The 17,344-nt window shown below is 35.3% G+C and overlaps 2 protein-coding genes and 1 pseudogene across 2 annotated transcripts; all 3 read left to right on the forward strand.

The window, feature by feature from the left end:
- Positions 1-360: 360 nt before the first annotated feature.
- On the forward strand, positions 361-3,261 carry LOC147488949 (uncharacterized; annotated as a pseudogene).
- Positions 3,262-3,295: 34 nt separating this feature from the next.
- LOC147488950 (uncharacterized) lies at positions 3,296-4,102 on the forward strand. Its single transcript, XM_086574531.1, has one exon. It carries the CDS (start codon positions 3,296-3,298, stop codon positions 4,100-4,102), a length of 807 nt encoding a protein of 268 aa, XP_086430657.1.
- Positions 4,103-14,590: 10,488 nt separating this feature from the next.
- On the forward strand, positions 14,591-16,144 carry LOC147488951 (uncharacterized). The gene has a single exon (XM_086571761.1). It carries the CDS (start codon positions 15,430-15,432, stop codon positions 15,895-15,897), a length of 468 nt encoding a protein of 155 aa, XP_086427887.1. The 5' UTR covers positions 14,591-15,429; the 3' UTR covers positions 15,898-16,144.
- Positions 16,145-17,344: the final 1,200 nt, after the last annotated feature.

Here is a 17,344-nt window from a genome sequence, read left to right on the forward strand (position 1 = left end):
CTCTCAGTTCACTCCCCTCGATCTCGTTTAAGCAGAATAATTGGAACAAATACTCCATCACTCCATTACTCCACTCGATCTCGTCTGAGCGGAATAAATACTCCATCAGTCCATCACTCCACTCGATCTTGTCTTCTCAGTTCAGTAGTTCTCATCACTCCACTCGATCTCGTCTTCTCACTCCACTCAATTTCAATTTTCAAGGTAAGTTTTCTTCTTACACTTTATGTTATAACAATTTGTTTTGTTGATTGCTTGCTTGCTGAATGAATTTATTTTAAATTCTTAACTAATATATTATTCATATAATCATATTGGTTTATTTAATTAGGACTTAGGAGTTTGAATTGTTGGTTAATCATGGTCGTCAAATCATCCAAAATAGACTCATTCTTCAAGAAATGTACCCCTCAAAATTCAGAGGCCACTTCGTCGTCCTCTCTTATTTCTCCTGATGTGCCTACTCAAGAACGTGCTCTTAAAATTCTGAGAGTACTTGAGGGGGTGCCAAGTCATGAAACTACTCCTCAAATTCCAAGACTCGAGGTATCGGTTATAGATGGTGATAGTTCTTCTCTCGTGCGTGATCCAAGATTGTGTTGCCAAATATATGAGTATCTTGCAGATCAACGTTATGGAATTCGACGTGATTATCTAATATCTGGGCCGTATCAACCGAAGCTTAATTCCTATCCATTGACTGGAACGGAAAAGTATCGTTGCCATTTTATTTATAATTGGTTTACGCAGTTTCCATGGTTAGAGTATTCACTTTCTAAGAACAAGGCCTTTTGTCATCCATGTTTTATTTTCAACAAAAACACGAATGATCGCTTCGGGTCTCATGTATTTAGTGTGGGAGGATTTCAGAATTGGAAGAAGGTCCATGATGGTATAAACTGTGCTTTCTTAACTCATATTGGGAGAGATCCTAATTCTGCGATAATGTTTCTATTCGAGCATGTCAAGATTTAATGTGACAATCACAAAACATTGAAAGAGTCTTTCAGAGACAAACTTCTCAACAAATTGCATATTATAGGTTGAAACTCAAGACATCAATTGATAGTACTCGATGGTTAACATATCAAGGATGTTCTTTTAGAGCCCATGACGAGAAGCCTGGCTCTATAAATCGTGGTAACTTCATTGAAATGGTTAAACTCATAGCCTTTTACAATGGTGATGTTGCTAATGTTGTTTTGGAAAATGCTAAGAAGAATTGTAAATACATTTCACCACAGATCCAAAAGGAGATCTTGAATATTCTTGCAAGCAAAGTACGACATGCCATTCGTGAAGAAATTGGAGAGTCAAAGTTTTGTATTATTGTTGATGAAGCACGGGATGAGTCCAAGAAAGAGCAAATGGCTCTTGTTTTAAGGTTTGTGGATAGAGATGGCATTTTGCGTGAGTGTTTCTTCCATGTTGTTCATGTTTATGATACTTGTGCTGCGACTTTGAAGATTGAAATATGTAGAGTTCTTTCTCACTTCAATCTTAGCGTCTCAAATATTCGAGGGCAAGGTTATGATGGAGCAAGCAACATGTGTGGGGAATGGAATGGTTTACAAGCCTTGATTCTTAATGACTGCTTGCTGGGATTACTTTAATCCTACATCTTTGACATGCTAATCTATTATTGATCAAAAAAGGAATTAAAAGAAAAATACCTTCAAAGCCGGAATTGGAGATTGACAGTAAAGAGAAACTTTCCAAAGCTGAATCCAAATCACTTAGTCTTCAGCCTTCTAGTAGTATTCACACACACAACATACCACAAAACATTTTTGCTTTTCTCCTACTTTTAGTTGTACTTTTCCTGGAAAGACTAATGGTTCCTTTCACCAAAAAGTCATTCTCTTATATAGAGAAACTTTGAGAAAATGTAAGTGTGTATGTAGTGGGATCCACTTAGAATTCCAAGTCTTATCTTAAGAGGACAAGTCCTTGTCATATAAGTACTTGTACTTGATATACTAAAACATTTTTAATATATATCTCTTTATTATGGAAAGTGCCCATTAACAAATCCATATTTATAATAAGGCCCCTGGAACTTTCAAGAAAGTCCTTTTCTACCATTAATTATATCTAAGTCCCTCCACCTTACTTGTATTCACAATTAGACCATTGGGAATTTGTTCTTCACTGTCTCACCCATGTCTAATTGACCCAATGTGACATTTAACATCAATTGAGCATTAAGAAAGTATTTCTTATACCATCCTGGGTTTGAGCTCAATTAGTTATGTCATAATTTCCTAATACATAACTCCCTAGAGTGGTGGATTCTTTATTAGAATTCGTGATTCAAGACGTCCTACATTCATTACCCAAAACGTCAAGTCTAGTCTATGAATAGACATTACTTTTTAATGTCTCAAAGTAATAAATTTTAGACATGATGAATTTTCACAATTCCTCAAGTCTAGGGATTAATTGGTAGAGTGAGATTTGCACACTAACCTTAACAGCAAATTTATAGTGCATTCTCACTTTGATCCCCTCAGTGTCAGTCATGTGACTACACCAATATACAAATTTAATGTTTTACTCAAATGATTGAGATATCATTATTCTATCATATAGCAGTTATGTATATTACAGTCGTATAAGTGAAGCGTCCGACTTCACTCGTAACTGTGAGCATTCTAGGTAAATAGATACAATCAAATCTCTCGCATGACTCTTCATATGCTTGATTGTTCTAATTCTATTACTTATGGAACTTATGGTTTTATCATATGATATTAGTTCACCTATATACATAATAATAATATTTGTGTATTTAATCATTATGTATAAATAATAAATATTCATTGGCTTTGTAAAGGCCAAATATCCCAACACTGCCCATATGCCTATTTTGTTCATTGCTTAGCCCACCGCTTGCAACTAACACTAGTTGCTGCAGCCAAAGAAGTGAAGCCAGTCTACCATTTTTTCACTAAGCTACTTTATGTTGTCAATATAGTTGGCGCTTCTTGCAAACGTCACAATGAATTACAAATTGTTCAAGCAAATAAAATTGAAGAATTACTTGCTATTTGTGAAATTGAGTCTGGCTCGGGACTTAATCAGATTGGCACTTTGCAAAGGCCAGCTGACACCCAATGGAGCTCTCATTTTACTTCTGTTTGCAGTTTGATAAACATGTTTGATGCAACTTGCACATTTCTTACTAAAATTATGGAAGAGGGTGCACATATTCTTCTAGAGGGGATGCAGATGAGCATACAATACCATGACATCCTTTGAGTTCATTTTTATCTTGCATCTTACTCGGGATATTATGGGAATTACTGATGATCTTTGCCAAGCACTACAAAGTCAGTCTCAAGATATTCTAAATGCCTTGCAACTTGTGAAAAGTACAAAATTTCTTATCCAAAAGTTGAGAGAGAGCGGATGGAGTACATTACTTGAAAATGTTATATGTTTTTGCAACCAGCATGATATTGATGTTTCAGATATGAGCAACAATTATGTTGTTGGTAGGGACAAAAAGAAACAAGACCATATCACTATTAAACACCATTATCGAGTCGACATTTTCTATACAATAGTAGACTCTCAATTACAAGAGTTAAACATCAGATTCAATGAGCCCACATTGGAGCTTTTTCTTCTTAGTTCAACCTTGGACCCGAGAAATGGTTATAAATCGTTTAAGGTCGATGATATTTGTACTTTGGTGGAGAAGTTCTATCCGCAAGATTTTTCAAGTCAAGAAAAAATTCATCTAAGATATCAATTGCAACATTATATCTTAGATATAAATCAATGTGCTAAATTACAAGACATGGCAACAATTGTAGAGCTTTGTGAAGGACTTGTGAAGACAAGAAAGTCAAAAATCTACCCTCTAGTAGATCGACTACTTCGACTTGTGTTGACTCTTCCGGTTTCTACAGCAACAACAGAAAGAGCATTTTTTGCAATAAAATTGGTTAAAACTAGGCTTCAGAACAAGATGGGGAATGCATTTTTTGCAGATAGTATGACCGTTTATATCAAAAAGGAGATTGCAAGAAAATTTAGCACTGATACATTGATTGTAGACTTTGACGTCAAGTCTCGTAAAGGAAAATTCATTTAAGTTTGAAGTTAAAACTTGATGTTTTTTGGTCGGCCTTCATTTTGCATTTAGACATGGCTATTTATGATTATTGGTATGTTTATAAACTTACAAACTTATTTTGCTTACTATTATCAATGTGTGTGAAAACTTATTTTACTAATTTAGAATTATAGAATTAATATATGTGATTTGTTATAAGTTTTTTTGTTGACCCAAACTCCGCCCCCCATGGATAAAAATCCTCGCTCCGCCCCTGGCTGAAGGCGTGCGTATATGTGTCCTCACTCCGCCCCTGGCTGAAGGCGTGCGTATATGTGACATACGGGGCGCCGGCACGGGCAAATACTAGTAATTTACAAAAAGTGGATTAGCTGGTTTTCTTGTACATGACATCCCTATCTCACGTGGGACGGTGGGGTGCCAATAGAATAAAATGGAAATGCACACATGCACCTCCGGTACTCTGAAAGTCTGAAGTACCATATTCTCCCGTCCTCTTCCTATATAAGTATATACCCTATATATGTAGTACTTTAATTGGTTAGTTATACTTATGGAATTTGGATTATAAATTTCTGCATCTTTGTAAGACTGATAGACTATAATTTAGCCTTGTAAAATTTTGCAAATTTTTTAATTCAAGCAAACCAGAGCGATCGTGCGTATATGTTCGTCGGACCTAGACTTAGGTCTGCTTTGAAAACTTTTAAGCCATTCTTGAAAAAAATTCATGGTTACGATTTTCTTTTTCTTACATCTAGTACATCTAGTGCAGGAAAGGTTTGATGGCAATGGAAATAAACGAATCCAAACAAACACAACAAATTTTTTCATTCTCATGAAAGTTATCCTAGAATGAAAATTAATTTGAATCAGCATGTGAAAATGTTCTGACCATATACATATGTTAAAATCCTCTCGATCAGCTATAATCCTTATATTAATCAAGTACATGAACAGATGAACAAAACAATTAAACTCTAACATGGAGAATTGGTTCAATATTTGGCATTTAGTGAGACACAAGTACAGTATATATGAACGGTTTAGAGGGCAGTGAGAATCATATATTCCTTCATAATAAAAATCCTTGTTTTAAGGTGGATGGAGCAAGTACGAGAAGATAGGGGAGAGAGAGGACTATGGTAGTAGTTAGATCCCTGTTGCAACTTGATCTATCTAGCATAATTAAAAATTTTAATTTTTAAATCAGCCCCTACTTTGATGTTAAGACTACAGACACATTAGAGCTCACGTTGATCAATAATGGGATGGCAATTCTTATTATATTTTGATTCCTAGTAATATCGGAAACCACGTGATCATCAGCTAAGAATAACATATATTGGTAGCTCTTCATGGATTACAGGAAGGGAGTCTCCTGCTGTTAGTACCTACTATAGATAGTGCAGTGCACTTTTTTGAAATTTTGTTAAGACCTAAAAAAAAACTTGGATCTTGGATTGTTGTTTGTGCGAAAGTTTTTCAGTTTGTCTGATATTCTTGAATTCTTTATATACAAGATTGATCTAGTGAGAGCATCTTTAGGTGAGATACTTTCCTAGCATCAAACACCAAATTGACAATTTGGTGTTTTTTCATTTTTAGGAGAGTCACATGTTGATGAAAACATCAAACTAAATACCAAATCGGCCAAAATCTGATTCCACTTTTGGTGCTGTATCAAATCTCTCACGGGTTTTTGGAAAATCATGCGGTTTTTCTAACACCGTATGGGCTTGGACTTCTAAGTAGACTTCTATGACGCGGTTTTGCCAAAACCACGTGAGAGATTTGGAAAGAAAATAAATAAGAAAGTTAATATACGACACATCGCGCGGTTTATCCAAAACCATATGGGGCTATATGGCGCGGTTTATCCAAAACCGCGTCATTTGATGTCGAAAATTTGATGTTTCTCCTTAACTTGGTTGGTTTTTTGGTTTGGTGTTTGATTTGGTTCAAAAATTTGGTGTTTTCTTGGTTTATCTCCTAAAAATGCTCTGAGTGCATCCAATCAAGAGAGCTGCACTTTCGATCATTTTACTATATTTCTATCACTAGGCCATCGAGCGGTCCACACATTCCCCACTGATGAGGTTGCTCGCATTGAATCATTACTTCACACGGCATTGAATACTGGCCACAGTTTAGGCTGGGGCCCTGCAATCCTCAATTTCAAATCCGTTCAAATCATTCTCCCAACAACCATATATATATAGGCACAGCTGGACTCTTGTAACTTGAAAGTTTATTTCCAATCGGCATTTCTTTTTATAAGCAAAACGTTATCGATGTTGAGAATTGATAGAGTGCTACACATTGGTTGGTGGTTGGTGAGGGAGAGTATCAATAGGTATTTAAAAATATGTAATTGTGATAGAAACAATTTTGTCCAAAAGCTAAAAGGCAGAAATTTGGATGATATTTGGATTTTCTTTGTAAGCAAAAGTTTCAAAGACTGGCAAGGTTTTGTTAAATTATAGGCTTTGACAGTATCATCAACGCATTGCGAAATTCCATTTCTAATGTGACAGATGGAAATAAATTTAACAATTTTAACTCCCAACGCGCTGTCAAAATACCATTTTTATTTTAATAATTGTCAAATTTGAAACCAAAATAACGAGAAAAATAGAAATGAATCACATGGGACAAGTTGTCTCGTCCAAGAGTGGGACGGGACAAGTTTTGCCGTCTAACATTTTTTTTCTTTTTTTTTAATAAAAAATTCAAACTGCTCGATTTTGTACCGTTGGAATTAACGGACATATTAACATATATAGTTAGTTCCGTTGGATTGGGCCTATATATATTGTATAGCTGCTTAACAAATTTTTCACCAATTCACTCATCTTTCTTCTTTTATTTTTTACCAAAATCCCAAAATGTCTTCACAAAGGTCTAGAGGTAGAGAAAATAGAAGTAGTAGAAATAGTGAAAACCAAAGCCAAGAAAATAGCCAACATACCTATGTTCAAGGTCGTTCAAAAAAATTCACAGCCGTAGAAGATGAAATTTTATGTCATAGTTGGATTTTTATTTCAGAAGATGCAGTTGTTGGAACGGGCCAAAATAGACATGTTTTTTTTTGAGAAAATTGCTGATGAAATAAACAAGCGTATGAGCCAGCTTGGTCATATAGGGCAACCACAAGCTGGTGGATCGGTTCAAGCGCATTTTCACATAATCCAACATGCGGTAAGTTTATTTCAAGGTTATTATAATCAACAATTGAGAGTGAATGCTAGTGGTACTAATGCGGATAATACAATGTTACAAGCTCGCACTATTTTTTCAACTGTTCAAAATGAACCATTTAAATTTGAGCATTGTTATTGGATTTTAATTTTAAGTCCAAAATGGAATCATTTCTTGTAGAGAAAAAGACGTTTTTCTCTCTTAGGTGTTAGGCGCGCCCGCGCTCTATGTATGCCTAGACAAGGGCGCGCACGCGCTCCTCTCTTTGGCGACTTCCAGGTTGTTTAGGCACACACGCCCTCAACTTTTGCTTAGCTAGGCGCTACCAAGGCCCACCGTTTTCAAAGATCGAATTTTGTTTGGGAAGTTTTCAGAAACAGTATAAATATAAATTTTTTCTGTAAAAACTTAACCTAACCAAAACCAAGAAAGAGAGAGATTGTAAGAAAGCAATTCTTAGTGAGTTGAATGTTCATTCTTTGTGAGTGAATTGAGAGATATTGTAATCTGTTACTCTGGACATCTAGTAAAGCTTGGAACTCGCAGTGTGGACATAGGCAAATTGCCGAACCACAATATATCTCGTCTTGTGGTTTGTTCTTCCTTTACATTAATTGTTCTACTTTATATGTTTGTTTATTAACATTGAAAAGTGTTGGGATATTACTTGGAGGGTGTTGAAGTCTTGTCTAGTGAGAAAGATCAATCCTTGTGTAGGGTTGATCTATTTGTTGTGGATAACGTGGTTTCCGTATTGTTTTATTCACAACAATTGGTATCGGAGCCAGGTTTTTAATGAAAGAACTATTTAACAAGATGTATAGCTACAACAACCTGAGCAGCAAGCTTTGGCTAGATCAAAGCCAAAGAGAAGTGTGAAACAAGTTACGAAGTATGGGCATGATAAGATAGTGAATCATTATGGTCAACCGGACTCAGTTGCCTACGCACTGAATATCGAGGGTGATGAACCAAACGACTTCGAAGAAGTTGTTAGAGATGGTCATTGCAAAGATTGGTTAGTGGATATGCATGAAATGGTGGAGGCTCGTGACAAGTTTTGTACTTGGGAATTTGTTTCATTGCTTACGGGCAAAAGGGCTTTGGGTTGTAGAAGGTACTCTATGGAGTTAAGTTCCAACATTGGTTGGAGGTACTCTACAAATGGTGGAGGCTCATGCATTGTTGATTGATGCCTTTTGTAGGCATGGCCCTTCGTGGGCGTGATTGCTCTTTGTGAGCATGACTCTCTGTGAAGACACTCTTTATGGGTGGCTCTTCATGAGCAAGACACTCTTTGTGGCTGGCTCTTTGTGAGCAAGACACTCTTTGTGGGTGGCTCTTCATAAGCAAGACACTCATTGTGGGTGGCTCTTCGCGGGCGTAGCCCTTTGTGGGCATGGCCCTTCGGGGCAGTTGACGGTGAGTTTCTGGCACTAGTACTTCTTGCTGGATGTGTTCGGCTATGTTTTATGTGTTAAAACCTCACCAAGGTAGAGAATATAGAGAAAAAAGACGTTTTTCTCTCTTAGGTGTTAGGCGCGCCCGCGCTCTATGTATGCCTGCACAAGGGTGTGCACGCGCTCCTCTCTTTGGCGACTTCTAGGTTGTTTAGGCGCGCACACGCTTGACTTTTGCCTGGCCAAGGGCGCACCCACGCTCCACCATTTTCAGCACGAATTCTACTATTTCGGAAGTTTTCAGAAATAGTATAAATATAAGTTTTTTATGTAAAAACTTAACCTAACCAAAACCAAGAAAGAGAGAGATTGTAAGAGAGCAATTCTTAGTGAGTTGAGTGTTCATTCTTTGTGAGTGAATTGAGAGATCTTGTAATCTGTTATTCTGGACATCTAGTAAAGCTTAGAACTCGCAGTGTGAACGTAGGCAAATTGCCGAACCACAATATATCTCGTATTGTAATTTGTTATTCCTTTACATTAATTGTTCTACTTTATATGCTTGTTTATTGACAGTGAGAAGTGTTGGGATATTACTTGGAGAGAGTTGAAGTTTTATCTAGTGAGAAAGATCAATCCTTGTGTAGGGTTGATCTATTTATTGTGGATAACGTTGTTTCCGTATTGTTCTATTCACAACACTTCTATCAAGCTAGAAGTGATAGTAGTTCAAAAAAGCAGAGAACCACTTCTAGTAGTGATGTTAGTGGTGGCATCAGTGGTGGATCAACCGCTAACAATATTAGAATAGCCAACATTTTGTTGGAATAAACATCGAGGGAAGTGCCTGAATCAGAAAAACGACCAAAGAGAAGAAAATTTAAGAAAAGAGATGATGATGAAGTTGCGTACCAAATGACACAAACTCTGGAGGAGGTCAGAGACAATTAACTTACAACTGCAAAATATATGTAAGAACAAATAGAGTTAAAACGACAAATGTTCCTCTCAATGAAAAAGGAAAAAGAAGACGAAATATTGAGGCTTGAAGCACAGAAAGAACAAGATATCATGATGCTTGATCTAAGCAAGTTTAGCAGTATTCAATTGACATTTTGGGAAGCTAAACAGGCAACTATCTATTGTATGTAGGTTAAACAAGAACAAGGTATTCCTACTACTCCTTCTATTCCTCATTATCCAACCTCTTCTACTCCATACATTCCAACCCCTCCTAGTCCATACATTCCACCCCTCCTAGTCCATACATTCAAACCCATCATTCTCAACAGTTTGGGTCTTTTTCTTCTTCTGGATCAACGAATAGTGTTTGTCAATCTCGTGGTAGGTGAGCACGCTCTCCAATCCATTTATGAGGGATGAAAATGAAAAATATGAAGATGATGATTTTTAGTTATAACGTTTTTAATTTCAAATATGTTGTAACGCTTTTAATTTCAAGTATGTTGTAACGTTTTTAATTTCAAGTATGTGCAAATCTTATTCAACAAATTACAATTTTATTTAAACAAAACAAACTAGATGAAAGTACAGTTAACAAAAAATACATAAAGCACACTTAAAAAACACAGTTAACAAACTTAAACAAACTTATTAGTTGTTCCTTTGGTTGTGGCGTGCACCATAACGTGCCCAATGATGTTATACCAGATCATTCTTTAATTGTTGATTAGTAGCTCCACAATAAATACTTAATGTCCTGGCTACCATGTTTTGCACAAGCAGATGGTTATTACTCTGCATCCCAACTTCATGCCGCAACCGTTCATTTGAAGGCGGTTTCCACTTTGGAAGTTGTACATTACGTTCATTCTCAACAATTATGTTGTGAAGTATAATACATGTTTTCATTATATATGAGATAGAGCTCCTCTATCCCACTGACGAGCAGGCCTGTTAACAATTGCAAATCTAGCCTGTAAAACACTAAAACCACGTTCCACATCTTTACGAGCTGTTTCTTGAGCTTTTGCAAAGTTAATATCCATGGGACTAGCAGGAGATGAGATTGTTTGAATCAGTGTAGCCCATGGTCGATATATTCCATCAGCAAGGTAGTAGTCCATATTGTAAGGATTGTTATTAACTTGATAAACACAAGCTGGAGCTGTTCCTCTGACTAAATTATCAAATAAATGAGAATTATCTAACACATTAATATCATTACATGATCCAGCCATTCCAAAGTATGCGTGCCAAAACCATAGCTCCAGGTCTACAACTGGTTCCAAAATCATAGTCGCTTTTCTAGCATAGCCCAAATGAGTTCCATACCACACAGTTGGACAATTATTCCATACCCAATGCATACAGTCTAAACTACCCAACATACATGGCCAATCGCGTTCTTCGCCTTTTACAAGCAAGCGTGTTACATCTTCTTCCGTTGGGCTTCTCAGTTGTTGTTCTTCAAAACAGTTGATAACTACATTGTAGAAATGATGAAGTGATTCTTGGGCTGTACTCTTAGCAAAGTTTTATCCAGTGATCCATCAAATCAGCTGGACAACCATAAACAAGCATCTGTATTGCAGCTATCATCTTCACTAAACCTAAAACCCTAGGCAAACCAAGTGCATCACAAGAAGGCTTAAAATATGGATCAAAATTAGTGACAACTTCCAATATACGGTTAAAAAGTGGTCTTCTCATGCGAAACCTATGACGAAACTAACCTGCTTTATAATTTGGTCTAGCAACAAAATAACCAGCCACCAACCATTCATGTGCACCAACACGATCGCGATTAGTGTATTCTCTACCATCAACAGATCCACCCATTTTGGTACAGATAAAATGTTGAAAGCCGGAATCATTGACGCCACTACAACTGCATCACTTTGCATTAATTGAACGATTGCGGCATTTTTATCATCTTCGTCGAAAATCAGTTCACTTACTCTTTCGCACCAATTGCTATTATGACTACTAGAACCCATGACAAAATATAAAAAGTTTATGAATGATGAGAGGAGATGAAGAAATGAAAAAAATATATGAATGCTTGACCTGTGATTGATCTGATATATAGCATAGAAAATGGAGGGAAACGATGGGTGCGAAAATAGTTTGGCGCCACAGAAATGGAGGGAAATGATGGACGGGACAACTTTTACCGTTTACAAAAAACTTTTTGTCTGGACGGAACAACTTGTGCCGTGTGAAATCGAAACAAGAAATTTAGAAATTTTGTGTTGGTACTTAACTCGTTTTTAATAATTTTGATCAACTAAAAACACTGAGGTGTCACAAAAAAAAATATAGAAATGCGTTGATGATGCTCAAATATCTGAGTATGTCAAATATTGCGAATTAAATTATTTTATATGCATAGTGTTGGAATTAGGAATGTTAGATTTAGTTATTTTGGTTAAATTAGAGTTGCAAGTTAATTAATTAGAAAGTAATGTGATTAGTAAGTATGAGTTGCTATTAGGAACCAAGTTGATATTGACAATACAAATAAGATTAAAATTGGGTTGGTATTAGAAGTTTTCTAATTAGCAGTTTAATAAGAATTAGTAATTGGAGAAGTTACATATATGTGTGAGTGCCTAAACTTTAGCATAAGAAGAAGTGAGAGAATAATAAGAGAGATGTATTGTTGAAAAGACATGTATCGGTATGAAGTGGTAAATTCTTTTGTTAATTAAATTTAATATAAGTGGTTGAATTGATATAATAGAGTTTGTTTAAGTCAAGTTTGTCTTATACACGTATTATTCAATTTTGTGTATTTGAATCAAAGTTTAGGTTTTACATATGGTATTAGAGTTATAGGTTTTAAAGATCCAATATGGAAGATGATGTGTGGATGGTTCCATTCCAAAGTGGGAAGAGATTATGAATTTTGGGCATTAGAGTTTCCAGATGGAGATTGTGTTTAAGTATCTGAATGTATGTGAAGTTGATGTTGATCAAGGAATTGAAAAACTTGAAGATGAAGCATTATTGAGCAAAAAAGAAAAATATACATTAGAAAAAACAAAATAAGAGATAGTCTAACATTGCATTGTATTCATAGAGGAATAGGTGATTCAAATTATAAGAAAATTGCTTCCACTCAAACTTCAAAAGATGCATAGGAGATTTTGCATGATTGTTTTGATGATAATAGTAAAGACACAAATGTAGACAAAGCCAAATTATGGTGTTTCTAGTGAGCAAATTAAATTTGGTCATCGTAGATATGGTGCAAATAAAAAGGGTTAATTATCCCCCCCAAATACAAATACAAAAAAAAAAAAAAAAAAAAAAATCAAATTGGATTGACCGTGTTGTTTTTTGTATGTATTTTGGGGAGTAATACTTGTTAACCCAATAAAAATTCAGTGTTACAAGTGTCAAGAATTTGATCATTGCAGAGAATTTTCTTTTGTCAATTACAAAAAAAAAAATGTAGATGAAAATCAAGAAATTGTTACTGAGAAAGAAGAAGAAGAAGATGAAGAAAAAGGAGAAGGGGGAGATGAAGAAGAAGGAGAAGGAGAAGAAAAGGAAGAAGGAGGAGACACATAAGAAGATTAAGAAGAAAAAGAAGAAGGGGGAAAAGAAGAAAATACTTAAATAGGATATGAAGAAGAAAATATGATCGTAGATATGATAGATAAAATCTATGAAGATGAGAAAATTGAGACAATGAAGTTTATAATTAGTGTTAAACACGTGCATAAGGAAAAATACGAGCAAAAGAGGAAGTGAATGATTTGAAATCTAGATTACTAGAAAAACTACACAAGCAATATTGTTGTTACTAGAAAAACTACACAAACAATATTGTTGTTAGTCTGGAAAATGAGAGAATTGTTTAAGAGTCAAATTGGTACAAAATACATACAAACAAAATAGAAACAGATACAAGATTGAAAAGGGGGAGAATTATGTGAAGATTTTAATGGTATCACGAATATGCAAACAAGATCGTAAACGGTACATGCCAAAGTTGAGAAGATATAAGAAGAATTCAGTATTTCGTGGGAAGAGTAAAAGTGTAGAGGGTGAGAACTTATCAAGATCCACAAGGGTTCCAAGTGTTCGTAAGCAAAATCAAACACGATACAAGCCAAAATTAAAGCGGTACAAATCTAAACCAGGATGGTACAAGAATGTTTCCATAGTTCATGGGAGGAGTAAACATATGGTAGTCAAGTGTAAGTACAATATTAATGTTGTAATGAAATTTCATCAAGTGGGATGTCAAGTAGTAGATATCATCATAGAGCCCCTGAAAGTCGAAGAATTTATCAACTTGAAGATGTTTTTGGGAATGACTACGTTCCAAAATCTCAATTTAAAGGAGGTTGTTGGAATTACTAAGTTGAGATTTAGTACTTGTTGCTATATCTCAAATTAAGGGAGGTTGTTGGAATTAATAATTTTAGAACTAGCTATTTTGGTTAAATTAGAGTTGCAGGTTAATTAATTAGAAAATAGTGTGATTAGCAAGTATGAGTTGCTATTAAGAACCAAATTGATATTGACAATACAAATAAGATTAGAATTGGATTGGTATTAGAAGTTTTCTAATTAATAGCTTAGTTGGAATTAGTAATCGGAGACGCTATATATATGTGTGAGTGTCTAGACTTTAGCATAAGAAGAAGTGAGAAAATAATAAGAGAGAGACATTGTTGAAAAAAGATGTAACAATATGGTAAGTTCTTTTGTTCATTAAGTTTAATATAGTAGTTGAATTGATATAATATAGTTTGTTTAAGTCAAGTCTGTAATCTACACGTATTATTCAATTTTGTGTGTTTGAATTAAAGTTTAGATTCTACATATAGTAAAGTAAACTATTGTATGCAAGGGTCAGCCGGTGCAATTTTGGAGATTTAGCAAATTCTGTCCTATATATATATAGGTGATGGTTATATGAACTCCACGTAGAGTGAGTCCAAAAAAAACCCACCACTAAATACAATGAATTAGAAACTAATTTTTGGTGAAGATGTTTTCCACATAATAAAGATCATTCATATAAAAAATCAATTCATTTGAAGAAGTACAATCCCATCAGAAATCGTTTATAATGTTTTGAAATTATCCAACGGCCCATATTTGTTTAATTTTGGTATAACTTTTGACAAAATTAAACATATTCAATTGAACTAATTTTTTGTTCAATTTTTTGTGGAGGCCTTCTTCATGGTCAGTCGGTGAATATACTTTTTTTTTTTTCTCGACAACGCAGTTGATGAATATTATTCAATATACCACCAATCCTCCCTGTACCATTTTATGGCCTCCAATCCTCCATTTTATGCAGGGAGTTGCACCGGTTTTGAAGGGATTCTTTCTTCCCATTTGTAAATATTTTATATTTCTCTGGAGTAGAGTTTCTAGAAGACACTGTTACCGAGATCAAATTTTTAATAGCGACAATCTGTCCTATTCTTATTGTACAACAATCATTTGGAGGGTTAAGTTAGTTTTCTACCCAGTGTTCAAAGGCGTCTCAAGTTAACTACTTTTCAAGTATGTAACGCTTAATTATTGCATGGATCTCTCAACTCACTCAAACTATTCATAATTTATCTTACAAGTAACAAGAATATTTAAGCTCTTCCCTAAATTTAAAATAAAGTATATAATTTGCTCATATTAGCTGGGTTTGCTACACTATATAACCTAGTCTTCTATGGTCACATAACACAACCACCAGAAAACAAGATCACCACAATTTGAGAAAGAGAGGCAGAACAGCACAGAGAAAATTCATACATGGGTAACAGTCTAAGATGTTGTTTGGCTTGTGTTATTCCTTGTGGAGCATTAGATGTAATCCGTATCGTACATTTGAGCGGCCATGTGGAAGAAATTACACGTCCAATTTCAGCAAAAGAGGTGTTAGAAGCAAATCCAAATCATGTCTTGAGCAAACCATGTGCGGAAGGGGTTGTTCGTCGAATTCTAATTCTCTCACCAGAATCTGATCTCAAGAGAGGTAACATATATTTCTTAATTCCAAAATCTTCTGTACCGGAAAAGAAAAGAAGCAACAACTGCAGCAGTAGCTTTAACAAAAGATCCTCCAAGAAAAACAAGGCGGTTACTAGCACAATAGACACAAACAATGATCCTCATTTCTTAGAAATTCTATCAAACAACAAATCCTCACGTCGAGATCGCAGGAGTGGGCGAGTAGTTGTTTGGAGACCTCATCTAGAGAGCATTACGGAAGACTTATAACATATTTTTGGTGCCGGATCAAATTGAATCTGAATACCTGACTTAACATGGTTATTAATTCAATTATTACGTGGGGCAACATTTTTTTCCAGGTGGGATCACTGGTTTGTGCATATTATGTATATTTTTTTTCTTCTTCTTGAGTTTTTTTTTCCAAGTTGCAATATGCCAATATGTAAAATTGCAGACTTGGGGTTCTCCATTACTCATGATTTTTACTGTGAAAATGAAACAATAGATTCACTCAGAGAAGGTGAAAAATGAATGCAATATTTGTACGCATGTATTTATTATGCAAAACATCTACAAGTTGTTGCAAAAAAATTTGTTCCCTTCGCAATGGCATTTCAAAGTAGGTGTATATGCAAAGGGGACAAAACTAAAAAGGACAAAATTCCGAAATAATGAACCAAAAAACCCACCCGCATTTCAAGAACACTCTTAAGGACAATAGTTGACTTTTGTCCGAAAAAGACAATAGTACCCTGATATGCACAGGTGTCGGTGCATACCACCTTAGTATGCTATCTTAGTATGCACAAACATCAATGCATACCAAACATCACAAAGAAAATGTTATGCAAGTGTCATTGCATACTACCTCTTGGAATGCGAGGTATGCACAAACGTCAGTGAATACCAAACATCACAAAGAAAATGGTATGCACAAGTGTCAGTGCATACTACTTCTTGGTATGCGAGATATGCACATCAGTGCATACCAAACATCACAAAGAAAATGGTATGCACAAGTGTCAGTGCATACTACTTCTTGGTATGTGAGATATGCACAAACATCAGTGCAAACCAAACATCGCACAGGAATTTGATTGTGGAAATGTATGTTGGCCAAATGGATGAAATTGTTAGTTGCAACTTTCAAGTGCCACTGATGTATGTTTTTGTTGGATAATGAATTTAAGTTGAAAACAAGTACTTTTTTAATGAATGTTACAATCTTTGGTTTACATTATATATTTTTCTTTTAATGAATTTAATTCATGCAATTGAATATAGTATAAGTATTAATTGTGCATTAACCAAGTTTACATCTTTGTGGTTTGTACAAAACAAACAAACAAAAATCTCCTCGGTGCATACCATGTCAGTGTAGGATACATTGTTTCTGAATTAACTGGTAATGTTTCAACCACACTACTTGTCTCTCCTTATGGATTTGCTTCAATGCAGCTTGAGATGGTTGTGTGTATGTATTGTGGTAGCTGACAATTAGTTTTGTTGATGAACTACCACCACCAAAAGGCAAAAACTATCGCAGACACCCAAAAGGGTATGCACCAAAGTCCGTACATACCCCTTCAAATGTGCAATCAAAACTACGCGATACCCTCTCACATACAAAAAATAATGTGGACTCCAGGGAGATGAAATTCCGGATAGATACGTAAACAAAAAAATGGAACCAACAAACTAAAATAAACTTTTA

Source organism: Coptis chinensis, chromosome 7, assembly GCF_015680905.1.
Source record: "Coptis chinensis isolate HL-2020 chromosome 7, ASM1568090v1, whole genome shotgun sequence".
NCBI classification, from domain to species: domain Eukaryota; kingdom Viridiplantae; phylum Streptophyta; class Magnoliopsida; order Ranunculales; family Ranunculaceae; genus Coptis; species Coptis chinensis.

Excerpts from the sequence above, each read along its gene's own strand:
- LOC147488950 (XM_086574531.1), top strand. The coding sequence starts at position 3,296 with ATGGGAATTACTGATGATCTTTGCCAAGCACTACAAAGTCAGTCTCAA.
- LOC147488951 (XM_086571761.1), top strand. The coding sequence starts at position 15,430 with ATGGGTAACAGTCTAAGATGTTGTTTGGCTTGTGTTATTCCTTGTGGA.